Source organism: Aulonocara stuartgranti (assembly GCF_965226115.1).
Source record: "Aulonocara stuartgranti genome assembly, chromosome: 2".
NCBI lineage: Eukaryota > Metazoa > Chordata > Actinopteri > Cichliformes > Cichlidae > Aulonocara > Aulonocara stuartgranti.
The window spans coordinates 31782913-31805074 of NC_138940.1; the positions used below are offsets into that span (position 1 = coordinate 31782913).

The following is a 22162-nucleotide window of genomic DNA, read 5'->3' on the forward strand; positions in this document are numbered from 1 at the left end:
AGAAATTTCTTTCTCATACAAGGAGGAGGGGAGCAAGTGAATCAGCGTTCAGGGCACCGAGACTGAGCAGGTCTTAATCACAGCATTTATTCCAGAGAAGGAAGGAAAAACGGAATTAACAAAACATTTTAAAAAGACACTTGTGCAATAAAAACGTTCTCTGTATGTTAAAATCCCTGCTGACAGGAATAAATATACACTATTCAAGACATAATACAATACGATGTTTCTCATACACTAAAATTCCCCCCACAGTTCCGTGATACCACTGTCCGGCCACGCTCAGACAAGTGTTCCTTGTATTTAGAACCAGGAGAGGATTTCCTTTTCCGAAATAGAGATCACGACAGCCAGAAAGCCAAGGAGCAACTTCATATCTCGGCCCTGTCTCTCTCTGACGGGTGCGTCGCCTCACAGCCCAGCCGCACTCCACACTTGGGGCTCCCGATTACTGCAAACGTGGCCGCCCTCGTAGCAACACCATGAAGCAGGCAGACACTGGCCAGCAACGTTGTCGGCACGGCCGCTGCGACCCTCCTCTGACAGCGCTGCACCCGGCGCACAACAGTGGGGAAAGCGATACTCACATATGCTGTCGATTGGACGCGTCGTCTCCCACTGTCGCCCTTGTTGCTGTTGGGATTTGGTCGCCGCGTTACGCTGGCCGGTCCGTCTCCGAATGACCCGTCGCAACCCACGATCAGGCAGCAGGTCCGTCTTTTACCACGCTGGCTTTCACGCGTTCCTTTCTCCTGTCTCTGCGCCCACCCTCTCCTCTAACAAGTCCGTTTGGTGGCTAATTGGCCACCTCAGGCTACGCCAACACCTCAAAAGGTGCCTGCTATTGTCCGCCCAGTCCACAGTGGATTAAAACATGCAATATAAATATCAGGGTAAAACCATGCAAATAAAATCAGTACTGTACGCACTCATACACACTAAGAGCAAGACAACACAAACGATAAAACAAACACAAATTTCCACTGTGTGACATATGTTGGGATATTGTTTTTATTTGTACCACTATTTAATTTTTATTTAGTAATGCATGTTACGTGAGGCTGGTCTAAGTTTAAAGTCATTTTACTTCCATGTCCGTAGTACAATTTCTGACACTTCAAAGCTCCACTCTCTGTGTATTCATAAAAAAACAAAACTGGCATTATGCTAACACAGGCCAGATATTTTTTTTTTAATGAAGCTGACATTGTCCACAGTTTTTTATAATGTATTTGATTGGGGTATTCATTAATATCATAATCAATTATGGGGCGATCGTGGCTCAAGAGTTGACAGTTCGTCTTGTAATCGGAAGGTTGCTGGTTCGAGCCCCGGCTCGGACAGTTTCGGTCTTGTGTCCTTGGGCAAGACACTTCGCCTACTGGTGATGGCCAGAGGGGCCGATGGCGCGATATGGCAGTCTCGCTTCTGTCAGTGTGCCCCAGGGCAGCTGTGGCTACAACTGTAGCTGCCTCCACCAGTGAGAGAATGAGTAGTGGAATTGTAAAGCGCTTTGGGGGTCTCGAAAAGCGCTATATAAATGCAATCCATTTTTATTATAATCAAATTGTGAAACGGTTCATAAATCATTAGCCATTCTTACTTTCTCAAATTGTGTTTCTGATTAACCTAATAACATACGGATCTCTTTAGCACGAGGTCATTTGTATTACAATATGAAAGCGAACAACATAGGCGATTGCAAAAGAAAAAGAAATGAAAATAATCGGGAATTCTGATAAATCAATGGAATATATAGGAAATTTGCTTTTCCTTCTTCTTTCCCCTTCCCCCCAAAGCATCTCTAACTTTATAGAAATAACTACTTTCTCCTCTTTTTTCGTGTTCGCACACTTTTTATTAATTGATTGTACAGATAATCTTCAGTATTTTTGTTATATCTACGGTGGTTATAACGAAATTAAGTTTCCATGGAATTTGAATGAAATGTTATATCACTGTCATCATATACTTAAGGTATTTATGTAAACATGCTCTGGTTATTGTATGCGCAATATATTGTTTTCTTTGCCTCTATATTTAGCTCATTAATTTTATTTAGTAACAAAAAATGCGTTTAGATCTAACCTTTTTCAGTAATTCTGCATTTCACTTACATTACCTTGTGTGGGCTCTGAGTGCCGCTGTTGATACGTCACTGAGTATTTGTTCAGACCCTTAATACAGCGGCCCTCCCCTTTGTATTCACTCAGTGTTATAATACTTGGAGCGAAGCTTCTCTGTTCCGTCACGGATTCAAGTGTAGAATCTCTCCTGAAGTCTACTTGCTGAAAATATATAAACGTGTTGAATTTTTGGATTACTAACATCACTTCGAAGTTAAAAACAATTACTGTGTCTGTACCACTGGATTTATGATGTGCTCTATGTGGATAATGGCTGACAGAGGCCGACGGCGAGCGCTGGTGTTGATTCTTTGTCTCATCGAGCTGAGCGCAGTGGCTGGTCAGGCTCGGTATTCCATCCCGGAGGAGCAGGCCGAAGGATCGTTTGTTGGAAACATTGCGAGAGATTTAGACTTGGATGTTGCGAGGCTGATTTCAGGTAAAGCTCGTATTATTACAAAAGGAGGCCGACAGTATGTGGATTTAAACAAAGACAAAGGCATCCTTGTTATTAAAGAGAGAATCGACCGGGAGGAACTGTGTGGAAAGACGACGCCCTGTAGCTTCAGCTTCGAGGTGATTTTAGAAAATCCTATCCAGCTTTATCGTGTGACAGTGGAGGTGACAGATATAAATGATAACAGTCCGTTGTTCCCAAAAGACGAAATTATCTTGAAAATTGCTGAAAATGCTGCATTAGGCACTCGCTTCTCTCTCGAGAATGCAGATGACGCTGATGTTGCTAACAATGACATTCAAAAATACACACTTAAACCCTCTGATCATTTTAAGCTAGAAGTGCAAAACCAGCCGGGTGGAGGCAGGTTTGTTGAAATGGTTTTACAAAACCCGTTAGACCGAGAGAAAGAGGAAACTCACAGTCTTGTGCTGATTGCTTCAGATGGCGGGGAGCCACGGAGATCAGGGACAGTGCGTATACATATTACTGTGCTGGATGCTAATGATAATTCGCCAGTGTGCAGCCAGGCTGTTTATAAAGCAGAAGTCAAAGAGAATTCTCCCGAAGGAACAGTGATAACCACTGTGAGTGCAAATGACCCGGATAAAGGGGTAAACGGACAGGTAACATATTCTATAGCTCATGTCGCCAAAGAAACGAAACAACTTTTTGAAGTAAATGTTCAAACTGGAGAGATTAAAGTCGCAGGTAAACTCGACTTTGAAAAATCTAAGACTTATCAACTGAACGTGCAGGCTAGTGACCACGGAGGTTTTTCAGATACATGTAAAGTTTTCATTCAAATAACTGACGAAAATGACAACGTCCCTACAATACAACTCATGTCATTTTCGAACTCGATATCTGAGGATTCTCCTCCAGGTACAACGATAGCTGTTCTTAACGTGGATGACGAAGACTCTGATGGTAACGGTGCTGTCAAGTGCTCCATTAACTCTGATGTACCTTTTAAAATCGAGTCTTCATTAACAGGATACTACACCATAGTAACTGAAGACTTTTTAGACAGAGAGAGTATCCCTGAGTATAATCTCACCATAACTGTGTCTGATCAGGGTTCCCCGCCTCTGTCAAGCAGTAAGAACATCAACGTAAAAGTATCTGATGTCAATGACAGTCCACCCAAATTTGATCATTCAGAATACGCTAAAACTGTCGCAGAGAACAACTCTCCTGGACTTTCTGTGTTTACCGTGAGTGCTAATGATGCAGACTGGGGCCAAAATTCCAGAGTTTCTTACTTTTTGCAGGAGAGGGACATTAATGGGCTGGCTGTGTCTTCGCTGGTTTCAGTAAATTCAGATACCGGTGTTATTCATGCAGTGAGATCGTTTGATTACGAGCAGATCAAGTGGTTTGAATTTAATGTAACTGCACGTGATGCTGGATCCCCTCCTCTGAGTTCAGTGGCTACAGTTAAAATAATAGTTCAGGACCAGAACGACAACGCTCCTCAGGTTCTGTACCCAGTCCAGACTGGTGGCTCTCTGGTGGCTGAAATGGTTCATCGTTCAGCAGAAGTGGGCTATCTGGTGACTAAAGTGGTGGCTGTTGATGTGGACTCTGGACAGAATGCCTGGCTCTCCTATAAACTGCAGAAAGCCACAGACAGGGCGCTGTTTGAAGTGGGCTTACAGAATGGAGAAATCAGAACTATCCGCCAAGTCACTGATAAAGATGCTGTCAAACAAAGACTGACTGTTATAGTGGAGGACAACGGGCAGCCCTCTCGTTCAGCTACAGTCATTGTTAACGTGGCGGTGGCGGACAGCTTCCCTGAAGTGCTGTCGGAGTTCACTGAGTTGACACACGACAAGGAGTACAATGACAACCTGACTTTTTACTTAGTCTTGGCTCTGGCTGTAGTTTCCTTCCTCTTCATCACGTGTTTAGTGGTTATTATATCAGTCAAAATCTACAGGTGGAGACAGTCTCGCATCCTGTATCACTCCAACCTGCCTGTCATTCCATATTATCCACCACGTTACTCAGACACTTTGGGGACAAGGACTCTTCCCCATGTGTACAACTACGAGGTGTGCAGGACAACTGACTCCAGAAAAAGTGACATGAAATATATGCAACCGATGAGTCAAAGTTTAGTGAGTGTGGATGGAGCTGGAGACGATGTACCGCAAATAAACAAGCAACTGTCAGGCAACTGTTCTCAAATGTCTACTTTGGTGAGTCATTTTTTTAAACTATTAAGATCCTTTTTTTCCCTTGTGTGTGTGTGTGTGTGTGTGTGTGTGTGTGTGTGTGTGTGTGTGTGTGTGTGTGTGTGTGTGTTTGAGAGAGAGAGAGAGAGAGAGAGAGAGAGAGAGAGAGAGAGAATGTGTGGCGTTAAGGTTGAATCTTCCAGATGCGCGTTAGTGTCGCTGTCTGTGGTGCTGAAACGGTCAACTGACCCATTTTATTTCGACGCCTGTTTAAATGGCCCAGTTATTATAATATTTTCTTTCATTTAACCTCGCTTATTATTATCAACGGAAATAAAATAAATACTTTGTTAAAATGGCACTTTATTTACCCTTTGTTCTTTTTGGCAGTCATATTCATCCATATTATGATATTATTTAACAAATACTTCAACCATTAAAGGGTTTGTTGATGATTTTGCAACTTTTTTCAATGAAGTTTCTCTAATGTAATCAATAAGCCATATATTTCTGTGTTTTTGTAGCAGTAAGAAAGGAATCAAAATAGACCCTTTAAATAGAAAAGTTGTTAAAAGAGAGCTTGGGGCGGTCGTGGCTCAAGCGTTAGGAGTTCGCCTTGTAATCGGAAGGTTGCCGGTTCCAGCTCCTGCTCGGACAGTCTCGGTCGTTCTGTCCTTGGGCAAGACCCGTAGCCTCCTGGTGGTGGTCAGAGGGCCTGGTGGCGCCAGTGTCCGGCAGCCTCGCCTCTGTCAGTGCGCCCCAGGGTGGCTGTGGCTACAACGTAGCTTGCCATCACCAGTGTGTGAATGGGTGGATGACTGGATATGTAAAGCGCTTTGGGGTCCTTAGGGACTATTAAAAACGCTATATAAATACAGGCCATTTACCATTTTTACCATTTAACCTCACTTCCAGACTATCCGTAATCATTTAGACTGTTCTACTTTTTTGTCCATGTAACGTTCATGCTGTTTTATGTCATTTATTGAAGTGCTAATATTCAGTGTTGTAGTTTTTATTTTTTTATTTTAAATAATGAATTGAGATGGTAAGAAAATTAAAGTTAAGTTAGATTTGGTAACATTGTCATCTCATACTGAAGACACTTTGTTTGAACAGGCCCTGAAGATTGTTTGAGAATCTAATGCTCCTTTTTCTTTCGAGCTCTTCTCTAATTATTCTTCACTTTGTCAATCAAATATTTCTGGAATATAAAAATATTTAAGCTTCCACAAGATACATTTCCGTGAATGAACTCTGAGTGCCGCTGTTGATGCGTCACTGAGTTTGTGTCAGACCCTTAATACAGCGGTCCTCCCTTTTATATTCACTCAGTGTTATAATACTAAGCGAGACGCTGCTCTGTTCCGTCACGGATTCAAGTGTAGAATCTCTCCGGGAGTCTCCTTGCTGAAAATACATAAATGTGTGGAGTTTTTAGATTAATAACATCACTTCGAAGTTAGAAAACAATCGCTGTGTCTGCACTGTTGGATTTATGATGGCCTCCATGTGGATAATGGCTGACAGAGGCCGACGGCAAGCGCTGGTGTTGATTCTTTGTCTCATCGAGCTGAGCGCAGTGGCTGGTCAGGCTCGGTATTCCATCCCGGAGGAGCAGGCCGAAGGATCGTTTGTCGGAAACATTGCGAGAGATTTAGGCTTGGATGTTGCGAGGCTGATTTCAGGTAAAGCTCGTATTATTACAAAAGGAGGCCGACAGTATGTGGATTTAAACAAAGACAAAGGCATCCTTGTTATTAAAGAGAGAATCGACCGGGAGGAACTGTGTGGAAAGACGACGCCCTGTAGCTTCAGCTTCGAGGTGATTTTAGAAAATCCTATCCAGCTTTATCGTGTGACAGTGGAGGTGACAGATATAAATGATAACAGTCCGTTGTTCCCAAAAGACGAAATCAACTTAAATATTGTTGAAAACGCTGCATTAGGGACTCGGTTTTCTCTGCTGAGTGCAGATGACTCCGATGTTGGCGTTAATGACATTCAAAAATACACACTTAAACCCTCTGATCATTTTAAGCTAGAAGTGCAAAACCAGCCGGATGGAGGCAGGTTTGTTGAAATGGTTTTACAAAACCCGTTAGACCGAGAGAAAGAGGAAACTCACAGTCTCGTGCTGATTGCTTCAGATGGCGGGGAGCCACGGAGATCAGGGACAGTGCGTATACATATTACTGTGCTGGATGCTAATGATAATTCGCCAGTGTGCAGCCAGGCTGTTTATAAAGCAGATATCAAAGAGAATTCTCCCGAAGGAACCGTGATAACCACTGTGAGTGCAAATGACCCGGATAAGGGCCACTACGGAGAGGTAACATACTCTATCCCTCCCGTTGCAAAAGAGACGAAACAGCTTTTTGAAGTAAATGTTCAAACTGGAGAGATTAAAGTCGCAGGTAAACTCGACTTTGAAAAATCTAAGACTTATCAACTGAACGTGCAGGCTAGTGACCATGGAGGTTATTCTGATACATGTAAAGTTATCATTCAAATAACTGACGAAAATGACAACGTCCCTACAATACAGCTCATGTCATTTTCGAACTCGATATCTGAGGATTCTCCTCCAGGTACAACGATAGCTGTTCTTAACGTGGATGACGAAGATTTTGATGGCAACGGTGCTGTCAAGTGCTCCATTAACTCTGACGTACCTTTTAAAATCGAGTCTTCACTAACGGGATACTACACCATAGTAACTGAAGACTATTTAGACAGAGAGAGTATCCCTGAGTATAATCTCACCATAACTGTGTCTGATCAGGGTTCCCCGCCTCTGTCAAGCAGTAAGAACATCAACGTAAAAGTATCTGATGTCAATGACAGTCCACCCAAATTTGATCATTCAGAATACGCTAAAACTGTCGCAGAGAACAACTCTCCTGGACTTTCTGTGTTTACCGTGAGTGCTAATGATGCAGACTGGGGCCAAAATGCCAGAGTTTCTTACTTTTTGCAGGAGAAGGACATTAATGGGCTGGCTGTGTCTTCGCTGGTTTCAGTAAATTCAGATACCGGTGTTATTCATGCAGTGAGATCGTTTGATTACGAGCAGATCAAGTGGTTTGAATTTAATGTAACTGCACGCGATGCTGGATCCCCTCCTCTGAGTTCAGTGGCTACAGTTAAAATAATAGTTCAGGACCAGAACGACAACGCTCCTCAGGTTCTGTACCCAGTCCAGACTGGTGGCTCTCTGGTGGCTGAAATGGTTCCTCGTTCAGCAGATGTGGGCTATCTGGTGACTAAAGTGGTGGCTGTTGATGTGGACTCTGGACAGAATGCCTGGCTCTCCTATAAACTGCAGAAAGCCACAGACAGGGCGCTGTTTGAAGTGGGCTTACAGAATGGAGAAATCAGAACTATCCGCCAAGTCACTGATAAAGATGCTGTCAAACAAAGACTGACTGTTATAGTGGAGGACAACGGACAGCCTTCTCGTTCAGCTACAGTCATTGTTAACGTGGCGGTGGCGGACAGCTTCCCTGAAGTTCTGTCGGAGTTCACTGAGTTGACCCACGACAAGGAGTACAATGACAACCTGACTTTTTACTTGGTCCTGGCTCTGGCTGTAGTTTCCTTCCTCTTCATCACGTGTTTAGTGGTTATTATATCAGTCAAAATCTACAGGTGGAGACAGTCTCGCATCCTGTATCACTCCAACCTGCCTGTCATTCCATATTATCCACCACGTTACTCAGACACTTTGGGAACAGGGACTCTGCCACATGTGTACAATTACGAGGTGTGCAGGACGACTGACTCCAGAAAGAGTGACTGTAAGTTCGACAGAACTGGTAGTCAGAACGTGCTGATAATAGACCCCAGTTCTACAGGAACGATGCAGCGGATACAGAGTGAAAAGAGCATCCTGGATGAACCAGACTCTCCTCTAGAGGTCAGTTTATTGATCCATTGATTTTATTAACGTTCAGTCAATTATATTGGAATAGTTTAATACTCTTTAGTTTGTTTTCTAATCAGTTTGACTTCAGTTACATAAGTCACTTTAAAAGTTGATTTCCTTAAAGTATGTACGTTTTTTCTTTAAGTTTTATTCATTTTGCTTGCGGCTACAAACCACTCTCAAGATGTCTACTGTAATCAGAGTATCTGTTTGAGTTTATTTCTTTTACAGAAGAGTGCTGCACTACTCTTTTCCTGTTTCTCACATGAAGTATTTAAGCATCATCTGTTGTTTTCATTTTAGTGTTAATTCACTCCTGAATTGTTACTTCCATACAAGTTTATTTCTCCTTCCTTGTTCACATCACTTGTTATTTTTACTTTGGACTCTAAGGGCCGCTGTTGGTCTTTACAGCACATTTAAAGCTTTACACCCTCTGTACTCTTCTAAATATACAGTAGAAGAGCAAGACAGTCGCTTATTTTCGACACTGATTTTAGGCGGATACATTCGGTCTCAAACTGTGGATTACAACTGCATAGAGAGAAGGACGATATCGACAGTTTAAAAGCCTTTTGTCGACATTCTTCTACGTGGACTTGGATTAATTGATTGAGAAATATGCATTCTTTCAGGATCGCTCGCACGGTTAAATGGCAAGTACGGGCCTTCATCCTTGTTGTTCTCATCGACGCGACAATTTGCCAAATCCGCTACTCTGTTCCAGAGGAAATGAGGAAGGGCTCGTTTGTGGGAAATGTGGCTGAAGATTTAGGTATCGACGCTAAAAGACTGAAATCAGGCGGTGCCCGAATTGTTATCAGTGACAGCAGTGAGTATATTAGGCTGGATGTAGACAAAGGAAATCTGGTCGTGGGAGAGAGAATAGATAGAGAGCAGCTTTGTGGACAGACATCGCCCTGCAGCTTGAATTTGGAAATGATTATGACAAATCCAATTCAACTGCATAGCGTTGTTGTGGAAGTACTGGATGTTAATGATAATGCCCCTGCGTTTCAGGAGAAGGAAATGCATTTAGAAATCCTGGAATCAGCTCTTCCAGGAACCGAAATATTGCAAGTGAGTGCAACAGACCCCGATGTTGGCATTAACGCTCTACACGGCTATACAATACACCCCAAAACACATTTTAATATAAAGGTCTCATCTAGCCCAAATGGTCATAAATATGCACAGCTTTATCTTTCTGAACCTTTAGATAGAGAGAAAGAAGGAAAGCTGCTCCTCACGCTAACTGCTGTGGACGGAGGTGAACCACAGCGTTCAGGCACCTTAAAAATACACGTAACTGTGCGAGATACAAACGACAATGCTCCCGTATTCATGCAATCAATTTTCAAGGCTTCTGTTAAAGAAAATGTCCCAAGAGGAACGTTAGTAGTGAGATTTAGCGCAACAGATGCAGATGAAGGGATAAATGGCCATGTTACTTATCATTTTAATCGAATGTCCGGTAATGTTGCCGAACTATTTCATCTGGACGAAAATACCGGCGATTTAACAGTAACTGGTATAATTGATTATGAAGAGAATAAATTATATGAGATTGGGGTACAGGCAAAAGATCAAGGTGGACAGAGCACATCAACAAATGTGATAATTGAGGTTATAGACGTCAATGACAATCCTCCTTTAATAACATTAACCTCGTTTTCTAATGCTATTGCTGAGGATTCACCTAGTGGGACTACCGTGGCTATCATAAACGTCAAAGATCTGGATTCAGGCAAAAATGGAAAAGTAGACTGCTCAGTAAACAGCAATATTCCGTTCGCAATTCATTCATCTCTAAAAAATTATTATACTCTGGTCACAAACGGTGTGCTCGACAGGGAGCGTAATCCTGTTTATAATATAACTTTCTCGGCAGTGGATGAAGGGAGCCCACCCCTCTCAACAAACAAGACAATAACACTTAGAATAGCAGACGTAAATGATAATGCCCCGATATTTGAACAGAGTTATTATGAAGCGTCTGTTATGGAGAATAACTCACCGGGATTGTCTGTGTTTTCCGTTAAAGCACGCGATTCCGACTCAGGACAGAACGCACGCGTGTCTTACCTGCTTATTGATACCGAGTTAAATGGTAGTCCTATATCTACTTACATATCAGTAAACGCAGAAAGCGGAGTTATACAGGCACTACGATCATTTGACTATGAACAAATTAAAACTATACACATTTATGTAAAAGGACAGGATGGTGGTTCCCCTCCTTTAAGCAGCAATACCACAGTTAGAATAAATATTGAAGACCAGAACGACAACCCTCCTCAGGTTCTGTACCCAGTCCAGACTGGTGGCTCTCTGGTGGCTGAAATGGTGCCTCGTTCAGCAGATGTGGGCTATCTGGTGACGAAAGTGGTGGCTGTTGATGTGGACTCTGGACAGAATGCCTGGCTCTCCTATAAACTGCAGAAAGCCACAGACAGGGCGCTGTTTGAAGTGGGCTTACAGAATGGAGAAATCAGAACTATCCGCCAAGTCACTGATAAAGATGCTGTCAAACAAAGACTGACTGTTATAGTGGAGGACAACGGGCAGCCCTCTCGTTCAGCTACAGTCATTGTTAACGTGGCGGTGGCGGACAGCTTCCCTGAAGTGCTATCCGAGTTCACTGATTTGACACACGACAAGGAGTACAATAACAACCTGACTTTTTACTTAGTCTTGGCTCTGGCTGTAGTTTCCTTCCTCTTCATCACGTGTTTAGTGGTTATTATATCAGTCAAAATCTACAGGTGGAGACAGTCTCGCATCCTGTATCACTCCAACCTGCCTGTCATTCCATATTATCCACCACGTTACTCAGACACTTTGGGGACAGGGACTCTGCCACATGTGTACAATTACGAGGTGTGCAGGACGACTGACTCCAGAAAGAGTGACTGTAAGTTCGGCAGAGCTGGTAGTCAGAACGTGCTGATAATGGACCCCAGTTCTACAGGAACGATGCAGCGGATACAGAGTGAAAAGAGCATCCTGGATGAACCAGACTCTCCTCTAGAGGTGAGGACTTTGACATAATTAAGTTTATGCCTACATTCTTTAGAGGTTTATTCTACGTTATACCACATTTCATCGCTCACATTTCTGGTAACCCATGGTGCGTTTTCAGAACCACAACTCTTGGACAGCTCAACTGCTTGAAGGTTCACACTCCCCTTTTAACGTGCTGCTTAATTCACTTTGAAAAGGGGAGCAAGATCTATTGTTTTAATTTAAGTAGTTATTGTTATATTTTAAAACAACTGTCTCACTGGTATTTCTGCATAAGACTTTATTGCATTGTAGTTAAAAGACAGATGTGTGATTTCTGCTTTACATTTTTTAATCAGCAAAGTGCTTTGAAAGCACTTTTTTCCTTTTCGTGTTCGTGATATTCGTGTATTTGGACAGTAAGGGACGCTGTTGGTCAGAGAAACTAGTATTCAGCGCTGATTTGGTGGAGGCAGAGGCTTCCTTTTTCCCGTTTGCTGAGGATCGAAAATAAACGGTGGGCTTCGCATTCAGAGCTGCAGTCACAAATCCGTTAAGAGCAAGGACTTAAAAATCAAAGGATACTGGATATAACAGCCTTTGTTCTTTGTGGATCGTTTACAAAAGGATTTTGTGCAATTTTCGTTTTTTGTGTGTGCAATGGCGTTTAAAAACTCGCCTCGGTCGTGTGTAAAATGGCGTTTGAATTTCAGGTCAGTATGGCCCTTTCTGCTGTTTCTGGGCTGTCTCAGTCACATCGTGTTTGGACAAATCAGGTATACAATCCCAGAGGAGCTGAAAAGGGGCTCTCTTATTGGAAATGTAGCTCAAGATCTCGGTCTGGATGTGCAAAGGCTTCGTTCTGGCCGTGCCCGTATTGTGACCAGACAAAGCATCCAGTTCACGGAGCTGAAAACAGACAAAGGCATTTTAGTCGTGAACGAGAGGATAGACCGAGAGCAGCTTTGTGGAGACGTAACACCATGTAGCTTCAGCTTTGAGGTTATTTTAGAAAATCCCATGGATCTGCACCGAGTAACAGTAGAGATAACTGACATAAACGACAACTCTCCGACATTTAGGAAGGAAGAAATGAAATTTGAAATTAGCGAGTCTGCGACACTGGGATCGCGATTTTTATTGGCCAGCGCCGAGGACGCAGATGTGGGCAGTAATGGTCTACAAAAATACATATTAAACACAAATGACATGTTTGATCTGAAACAACACTCAAGTCCAGATGGTAGAAAATATGCTGAGATGGTGTTACAAAAACCGTTAGATAGAGAAAGTGAGCCAAAAATATCACTGAAGCTCATCGCTATAGACGGTGGAACTCCGCATAGATCTGGTACTGTAAATATAGATATTACAGTGCTGGATGCTAATGATAACCCTCCAGTGTTCAACCAGTCTCTCTACAGGGCTGCCGTTTTGGAAAATTCATTAAGAGGTACCTACATCACGACAGTGAATGCAAGCGATGCAGACATCGGGTCAAACGGTCTTGTTACATATAGATTTTCAAACATGAAAGAACAGCTGGCTGACATATTTCATTTAGATGAAGCTATGGGAACTATAACACTCGCAGGGCACCTAGATTATGAAAAAGAAAAGAAACACGAAATTATGATTGAAGCTACGGACCAAGGAGGTCTAACAGATTCGAGCAAAGTTCTAATTGAGATTATAGACGTCAATGATAACGCACCAGTTATAAATGTGATGTCATTCTCCAGTCCTGTGCCGGAAGATTCTCCCTCTGGCACCACAGTCGCAATAATAAACGTAATAGATGCAGACTCAGAACAAAATGGTCAAATTAGCTGCGCAACAGACAGCGCTCTCCCGTTTAAAGTGAAATCCACAATAACTAATTACTATGCATTAATAACAGTGTCAGCTTTTGACAGGGAACTTGAACCTGAGTATAACATAACTGTAAGGGCGAGTGACTCAGGAACGCCATCCTTGTCAAGCACAACAGTTTTACGACTGAGAATTTCTGATGTTAATGACAATGCGCCATTATTTGATAAAAACAGCTACCTTGCTTACATTGCAGAAAACAATTCCCCGGGAATGTCCATATTTTCGGTCAGCGCACGAGACAGTGACTGGAATCAAAACGCTAGAATATCATATTTTCTCGAAGAAACACAGATCAGTGGCATTCCAACCTCTTCTTATGTGTCCATTAATGCCGAAACTGGAAATATTCACGCAGTTCGCTCATTTGATTATGAACAACTTAAAGAGCTTACGTTTTTGGTCAGAGCACAGGATGGAGGCTCTCCTCCACTCAGCAGCAATGCGAGTGTAAAAATAATTATCCAGGACCAGAACGACAACCCTCCTCAGGTTCTGTACCCAGTCCAGACTGGTGGCTCTCTGGTGGCTGAAATGGTGCCTCGTTCAGCAGATGTGGGCTATCTGGTGACGAAAGTGGTGGCTGTTGATGTGGACTCTGGACAAAATGCCTGGCTCTCCTATAAACTGCAGAAAGCCACAGACAGGGCGCTGTTTGAAGTGGGCTTACAGAATGGAGAAATCAGAACTATCCGCCAAGTCACTGATAAAGATGCTGTCAAACAAAGACTGACTGTTATAGTGGAGGACAACGGGCAGCCCTCTCGTTCAGCTACAGTCATTGTTAACGTGGCGGTGGCGGACAGCTTCCCTGAAGTGCTGTCGGAGTTCACTGAGTTGACCCACGACAAGGAGTACAATGACAACCTGACTTTTTACTTAGTCTTGGCTCTGGCTGTAGTTTCCTTCCTCTTCATCACGTGTTTAGTGGTTATTATATCAGTCAAAATCTACAGGTGGAGACAGTCTCGCATCCTGTATCACTCCAACCTGCCTGTCATTCCATATTATCCACCACGTTACTCAGACACTTTGGGGACAGGGACTCTTCCACATATGTACAATTACGAGGTGTGCAGGACGACTGACTCCAGAAAAAGTGACTGTAAGTTCGACAGAGCTGGTAGTCAGAACGTGCTGATAATGGACCCCAGTTCTACAGGAACGATGCGGCGGATACAGAGTGAAAAGAGCATCCTGGATGAACCAGACTCTCCTCTAGAGGTTAGTTTTTCCTTTTCAGCGCTTTAGCTTAGTGGCACAGTAAGTTTTCGTTTTCAGCACCATGGACAGTACACTTACTTTCCCTCAGTTGACATAGTTTTTGCATTCACGTGAAGAACTTTAAAAATGATTATCCTATCTATATTCTCAAACAATATCGTGATGTTATATTTTCTATTAACATATTATCAGTATTTTGATTATAATTATTACACTGCCAAGCGAAGTGGGATACACAAATTATGCCGATGTTTTTCCACATTTTAAATGTACTAAATATTATTCATAAATATTTACAGTTTCCTCCTGTTTTTGTTCTTTTGAGGTTTGTCTACTAAATATACCGGCTTTTCCTTGTAATCACTGCTCTTCTTTAACCTTTGTATTTATTTCACTATCTCTTTAAAGTGTTTAGAAGTTTAGAGCTAATTAAAGCTTATTCTTCTAAAGTTGTTATATATCGCCTTTGGTCTCATTTGATATACAGTATGTGTCTTTATGCTACATCTGGTGCTATATATTTCTTCTGTTAATATTATTTGCAACTAATCTATAGTTGAGTTGTTCTGTTCCCGCAGTATGTTGCATAGTTGTTTTTTATGCATTTGCAGTGTATTCGCTTCTCTACTCGGTTTGGACTCTAAGGGACGCTGTTGATCAGGAAAACGCTGTGGTGTTGTTACAGACAGCCGAGAGAAAGAGGAGAGGTCTAAAACCAATCTTTATTCAGAGAGACGTTGGAGAGAGTCGCAGTGAATCTGCCTGTTTGATAGCAATCCAACCGTTTTAACAGTTAAAGGCGCATCGCCATTGAACTGGGATCCAATTTGCTTTTTTATGTGTGACCGACTGATCTCAAGTCGTGTTTTGGATTTATTTTAGTAGCAACATGGGGATACAGCAGCAGCCATTCCGAAAACGGCTGATGTGTGAAACAACGACATGGCTTCTCTTCATCTTTGTCTTCATGATTTCCACCATCAGAGGCCAAATCCGTTATTCAGTACCAGAGGAGATGAAGGAAGGTTCTCTTATCGGTAATGTAGCACAAGACCTCGGTTTAGATCTGAGAAGGCTCCGTTCTGGCCGGGCCCGGATCGTGAGCGGAGAAACCAGTCAGTACACAGAGCTGAAGGCAGACAAAGGGATTCTAGTCGTGAAGGAGAGAATTGACCGAGAAGAGCTTTGCGGAGACGTAATGCCATGCAGTTTAAGCTTTGAAATTATTTTAGAAAATCCCATTGAACTGCACAGAGTGACAGTAGAAATATTAGACATAAACGACCATGCACCGACGTTCAAAAGTAACGTGATTAAACTAGAAATTAGTGAATCTGCTACAGTGGGTTCTCATTTTGATTTAGAAAGCGCATATGACCCCGATTCAGGAATTCACAGCTTGCAAAATTATGTTTTGTCCCCTGATAATAATTTTGTCTTAAAGCAGCTCTCTAACGCCGACGGAGTTAGATTCGCTGTAATGATTTTACAGAAGCCTTTAGACAGAGAGTTGAACCCACACCTCTCCTTAAAGCTGATTGCAGTAGACGGAGGAACTCCACGGCGATCTGGTACAGTGAACATAGAGATCACTGTTCTTGATGCCAACGATAATCCTCCTGTTTTTAATCAATCGCTATATAAAGCTACTGTAGCAGAAAATGCGCCAATAGGCACCTATATAACTACAGTGAATGCTTCAGATGCAGACAGTGGTTCAAATGGCTTGGTTTCCTACACGTTTTCTAACGTAAAGGGGAAATCCGCGGAAAAATTTGAAATTGATAGTTCCTCCGGAAAAATTACTGTTGTTGATAACATTGATTTTGAAAAAGACAAGAAGTATGAAATAAGAGTGATCGCCAAAGACCAGGGAGGACTGAGTGATGCAACCAAAGTTGTCGTTGAGGTCCTGGACATAAATGATAATGCGCCTCTTATAAGTATAATGTCATTTTCGAGCATCATTTCAGAGGATGTTTCTCCGGGTACAACTATAGCTGTTTTTAATGTTAAAGATGCAGACTCAGAAAGAAATGGTCATATAACGTGCTCAATAGATTCTAATCTCCCATTTAAAATCCAGTCTTCTTTGACCGATTATTACAATTTGCTCTCAGATGTAGCTTTTGATCGAGAAACAAAACCTGAATACAATATAACAATAACTGCAACCGATTCAGGGTCACCACCCCTTTCTACACAAACAAATTTGCATCTAAAAATTTCTGATGTGAATGATAATGCGCCGCTCTTTACCAAACCTAAATATTCGGCCTATGTCATTGAAAATAACGTCCCGGGGGGGTCAATATTCACAGTCAGCGCACGAGATCATGATTGGAATCAAAACGCGAGAATCTCATATTTTATAGACGATGCTGAAGTCAGTGGAAGCTCAGTTTCTTCTTTTGTGTCAATAAATTCTGAAACTGGAGTGATACACGCAGTACGCTCGTTTGATTATGAACAAATTAAACAACTTAAATTCAAAGTCAAAGCGCAGGATGGAGGCTCTCCTCCACTCAGCAGCAATGCGTCTGTAATAATATTTATCCAGGACCAGAACGACAACCATCCTCAGGTTCTGTACCCAGTCCAGTCTGGTGGCTCTCTGGTGGCTGAAATGGTGCCTCGTTCAGCAGATGTGGGCTATCTGGTGACTAAAGTGGTGGCTGTTGATGTGGACTCTGGACAGAATGCTTGGCTCTCCTATAAACTGCTGAAAGCCACAGACAGGGCGCTGTTTGAAGTGGGCTTACAGAATGGAGAAATCAGAACTATCCGCCAAGTCACTGATAAAGATGCTGTCAAGCAAAGACTGACTGTTATAGTGGAGGACAACGGGCAGCCCTCTCGTTCAGCTACAGTCATTGTTAACGTGGCGGTGGCGGACAGCTTCCCTGAGGTGCTGTCAGAGTTCACTGAGTTGACCCACGACAAGGAGTACAATGACAACGTGACTTTTTACTTAGTCTTGGCTCTGGCTGTAGTTTCCTTCCTCTTCATCACGTGTTTAGTGGTTATTATATCAGTCAAAATCTACAGGTGGAGACAGTCTCGCATCCTGTATCACTCCAACCTGCCTGTCATTCCATATTATCCACCACGTTACTCAGACACTTTGGGGACAGGGACTCTTCCACATGTGTACAATTACGAGGTGTGCAGGACGACTGACTCCAGAAAGAGTGACTGTAAGTTCGGCAGAGCTGGTAGTCAGAACGTGCTGATAATGGACCCCAGTTCTACAGGAACGATGCAGCGGATACAGAGTGAAAAGAGCATCCTGGATGAACCAGACTCTCCTCTAGAGGTGAGGTCCTGAAATACTGACCATAACCTGTGTCTGTGTATTTTAATGGATTCAATTGCGTCATGGTAATTCATCAGATGTTTTCAGAAACATAAGTCGTTGACAGCTCCTTTAATTAAAAGTTAATCGTCCCATTTGAAGTGCTGCTTAATTCGTTATGGGGTAGATGTACATGGAATGTATTGCAATGCACCTGCTGCACTTAGTCCTGCATTTTATAGTCAAATCCTTGTTGCACTTTTTGCATTATAACAGTCTAAAGATTTTTGTGTATTCTTTTTTTCCGTTGATACTTTGTGTGAATCACAATAATAAGCCATTTACTTAATATTTACATAATTTTTGCTATGGACTTTAGAATGAACACTTGAAAACAATAATGTTTTAAACTAATAATTGCTCATGTGGATTTAAGTTTTAAATGTTAAACATGCTTTTTTTGTTGTCTTTCCGTTTTGTGCCAGTAAGTACCACAGAAAGCAAAATTCAGCGCACTTTGTTGGTGTTTTGCTTTATTGTCTCTCGTCCTGTTTTGATCTGTTTCAATAGCTGACTTGCTCTCGTTTCTGTCTGGATATAAAGCAGGAAATCAAAATACCCAAATTTTTCTTCTGCAACACAAATAAGACATTTCACTGTCTTATGGACCAAGTTATTTCTTTCTAGTGTTCACATATCTAACCAAATATAGTAATCAATCGCATGAAACATGAGCCAAAAAAGAATGTCTGTGTATAATAGTTTATGTAGTTCCGTGCATCCGACTCACGGGGACGCTGATGACCAGTGTGCTGAGATTTTAGTGCATATTACAGCAGTACCTTCCCACCACCTCGTTATGTCACAGAGGAAGGAGAACATATCAGAAAGGCACAGTTTGGATGAAGATTTTATCAAAGTCGGAGACACCAGGAATCTATTCAGCATTCATTGGAGTTTTTATTGTTTCTATTTGCTGAAGTTTGTGTCTAAAATCTTTTTTTTTTTTTGTTCTTTGTTTTTTTGGATAACGGATTCCACATTTCTTTGTTTGGAAGGGAAACTGACTGAACAATGACACGGCAAGTCGGATTAATGTTATTTTTCTCGATTCTTTCTCTCTGCATGGTTTTTGGCCAGGTCAGCTACTCAATTCCTGAGGAAATGGCGAAAGGATCTTTGGTCGGTAACATAGCACAAGATTTAGGTTTAAATGTGAAACGACTTAAATCAGGAAGAGCTCGTATATATACAGGAGAAGGTACAGAACACGTCGAGCTCGATAAAGAAAAGGGAGTCCTTCTAATAAAAGAGCGAATAGACAGAGAAGCGCTCTGTGGGCAGACGACGCCCTGCGCTCTTGATTTTCAAATAATTTTGGAGAATCCTATGCAATTTTATAGCATCACTGTTGAGATCACTGACGTTAATGACAATTCTCCAGTTTTTAAAAACAGCAAAATGAAATTTGATGTAAGCGAGATGGCTCAAATTGGGTCGAAATTTGTTTTAGAAAAAGCTATTGATGATGACGTGGGCACTAACGGGCTTCAGGGCTATTCGCTTAGTCAAAGTGACATATTCATTCTAAATCCTTATCGGATCGGTAGCAGTAGAAATGTTGAAATGGTTTTAAAGAAGGCTCTCGATCGAGAAAAGCAGGACCGTGTGTCTTTAGTGTTGTCTGCTTTAGATGGTGGTAATCCGCAGCTTTCCGGAACCATTGAAATTATTGTGACCGTTCTGGATGCAAATGACAATGCGCCTGTTTGTTCTCAAGTAGAATATAAGACAAATGTAAAGGAGGATTCGTCTAAAGGGACTATTCTCACGACCGTGACCGCATCTGATGCCGATGAAGGTCTACATGGGCAGGTGCGATACTCAATTTCTAATGCTCCAAAGGGAGCACTAGAGTTATTCAATATAGACGAAAAAAGTGGGATGTTTACATTAGTGGGAGAACTAGATTACGAAAAATTTCGCCATTTTGAAATAGATGTGCAAGCGTCAGATGAAGGCGGTAACGCTGATGTGTGTAAAGTTCTGATTGAGGTGCTGGACACAAACGATAACCCACCAGCAATTAATATTATGTCAGCGTCTTCCACTGTAGCTGAGGATGTTAAACCGGGCACTGTTCTGACGATGATGAACGTCCAAGATCCAGATTCAAATGAAAATGGCAAAGTCCGATGCTTTTTGGATGACTATGATCACTTTAAAATTATATCAACATCAAATAATTTCTTTACATTAATAACAGACAGTGATTTAGACAGAGAGACAAAGTCTGCGTATAACATCACTGTGACCTGCTCTGATGAGGGAGTGCCCTCCCTCTCCAAGAGTGTCACTCTCACCTTACAGATCTCAGACGTTAATGATAACGCACCTGTCTTTGAGAGAAGCTCATATGAGGCCTACATTGTAGAAAACAACACACCAGGTCTCTCTATATTCACAGTCAAAGCCACAGACGCTGACTGGAACCAGAATGCCGGTGTTTCTTATATGCTGGAGGACTCCTCCGTTAACGGAGTGCCAGTCTCCTCGTATGTGTCTGTTAGTGCAGATAGTGGAGTCATCCATGCAGTGCGCTCTTTTGACTACGAGCAGATCAAAGATTTCCACTTCCGCGTAAAAGCGCAGGATGGAGGCTCTCCTCCACTCAGCAGCAACGTGACCGTGAAAATAATGATCCAGGACCAGAACGACAACCCCCCTCAGGTTCTGTACCCAGTCCAGACTGGTGGATCTCTGGTGGCTGAAATGGTGCCTCGTTCAGCAGATGTGGGCTATCTGGTGACTAAAGTGGTGGCTGTTGATGTGGACTCTGGACAGAATGCCTGGCTCTCCTATAAACTGCAGAAAGCCACAGACAGGGCGCTGTTTGAAGTGGGCTTACAGAATGGAGAAATCAGAACTATCCGCCAAGTCACTGATAAAGATGCTGTCAAACAAAGACTGACTGTTATAGTGGAGGACAACGGACAGCCCTCTCGTTCAGCTACAGTCGTTGTTAACGTGGCGGTGGCGGACAGCTTCCCTGAAGTGCTGTCGGAGTTCACTGAGTTGACACATGGCAAGGAGTACAATGACAACCTGACTTTTTACTTAGTCTTGGCTCTGGCTGTAGTTTCCTTCCTCTTCATCACGTGTTTAGTGGTTATTATATCAGTCAAAATCTACAGGTGGAGACAGTCTCGCATCCTGTATCACTCCAACCTGCCTGTCATTCCGTATTATCCACCACGTTACTCAGACACTTTGGGAACAGGGACTCTTCCCCATGTGTACAATTACGAGGTGTGCAGGACGACTGACTCCAGAAAGAGTGACTGTAAGTTCGGCAGAGCTGGTAGTCAGAACGTGCTGATAATGGACCCCAGTTCTACAGGAACGATGCAGCGGATACAGAGTGAAAAGAGCATCCTGGATGAACCAGACTCTCCGATAGAGGTTAGATGGCTTTAATATATTTTAAGTGTGTGTAAGATGTTTTAAATTCACTAAAAAAAATCTCTTTGCTGATAATGACATTTTAGATCTCAAAGGTAGCTGCTATGTTGGATGTGTTAATATACGTTTCAGTTTATGTCACATGTTATCACTGCCTTCGTGCTTAACTTCACAACAAAAAAGAACAACCCTAACAGGTCTTATAAATGACTTTTTTAAGGCATCTGATGGTAGTCAGTGTGCTTCAGATATCGAGTTCTTTAACTTCTGAACAACGGATAGCAACATTAGTAGTACTGCTTCCTATAGCCTCATTTCCATATGTTAAAAATTCGGTGCGGTGTCCATACTTTAAATACCAGAGTATTTTATCGTCTTCAGTTCCTATTTCTTTATTTGTTCACAATTATCAGTATTTCAGAAAACGCATTAGTTCCCTTCTCATTTTCCTCGTTCAGACAGTTGGCTGACTTGTTTTTTTCAACACTCTATTTTGATAGCTTTAATAACTCAATATCATAGTCTGTGTTACTGCCTATTTTTCCTAATATACTGTTATTGTGATACTCGAAATTAAACACAATAAATTCTCGATTTTTCTTTTTTCAAGTC

General features: G+C 42.2%; 4 protein-coding genes across 30 annotated transcripts in view; all 4 read left to right on the forward strand.

Annotated features, from left to right (window-relative positions):
• The window catches only part of LOC309713957 (protocadherin gamma-C5-like), a 308827-nt gene that overhangs the window by 161217 nt on the left and 125448 nt on the right, over positions 1 to 22162 (forward strand). The window contains exon 1 of one of the 27 annotated variants that reach the window (XM_082545930.1): positions 2230 to 4790. The exons of 25 other annotated variants lie outside the window; for them this stretch is intronic. In XM_082545930.1, coding sequence (XP_082402056.1) covers positions 2376 to 4790 — 2415 coding nt within the window. In that variant the 5' untranslated portion in view covers positions 2230 to 2375. Of the gene's footprint in view, positions 1 to 2229; positions 4791 to 22162 lie in introns of those variants that run through there. One more of the 27 variants, XM_082545907.1, reaches the window with a different exon arrangement.
• LOC309715883 (uncharacterized protein) lies at positions 6118 to 11745 on the forward strand (the record flags this gene model as incomplete). The annotated part of the gene is made up of 2 exons (XM_082549329.1): positions 6118 to 8696; positions 9312 to 11745. The coding sequence occupies exons 1-2, from the start codon at positions 6286 to 6288 to the stop codon at positions 11743 to 11745; spliced, it is 4845 nt and encodes a 1614-aa protein (XP_082405455.1). The 5' UTR covers positions 6118 to 6285.
• Positions 12188 to 14913, forward strand: LOC309714127 (protocadherin gamma-A3-like). Its single transcript, XM_082546320.1, has one exon. It carries the CDS (start codon positions 12358 to 12360, stop codon positions 14818 to 14820), a length of 2463 nt encoding a protein of 820 aa, XP_082402446.1. The 5' UTR covers positions 12188 to 12357; the 3' UTR covers positions 14821 to 14913.
• LOC309715890 (protocadherin gamma-A11-like) lies at positions 15538 to 22020 on the forward strand (the record flags this gene model as incomplete). The annotated part of the gene is made up of 3 exons (XM_082549343.1): positions 15538 to 17017; positions 20459 to 21550; positions 22009 to 22020. Exons 1-3 carry the CDS (start codon positions 15683 to 15685, stop codon positions 22018 to 22020), a joined length of 2439 nt encoding a protein of 812 aa, XP_082405469.1. The 5' UTR covers positions 15538 to 15682.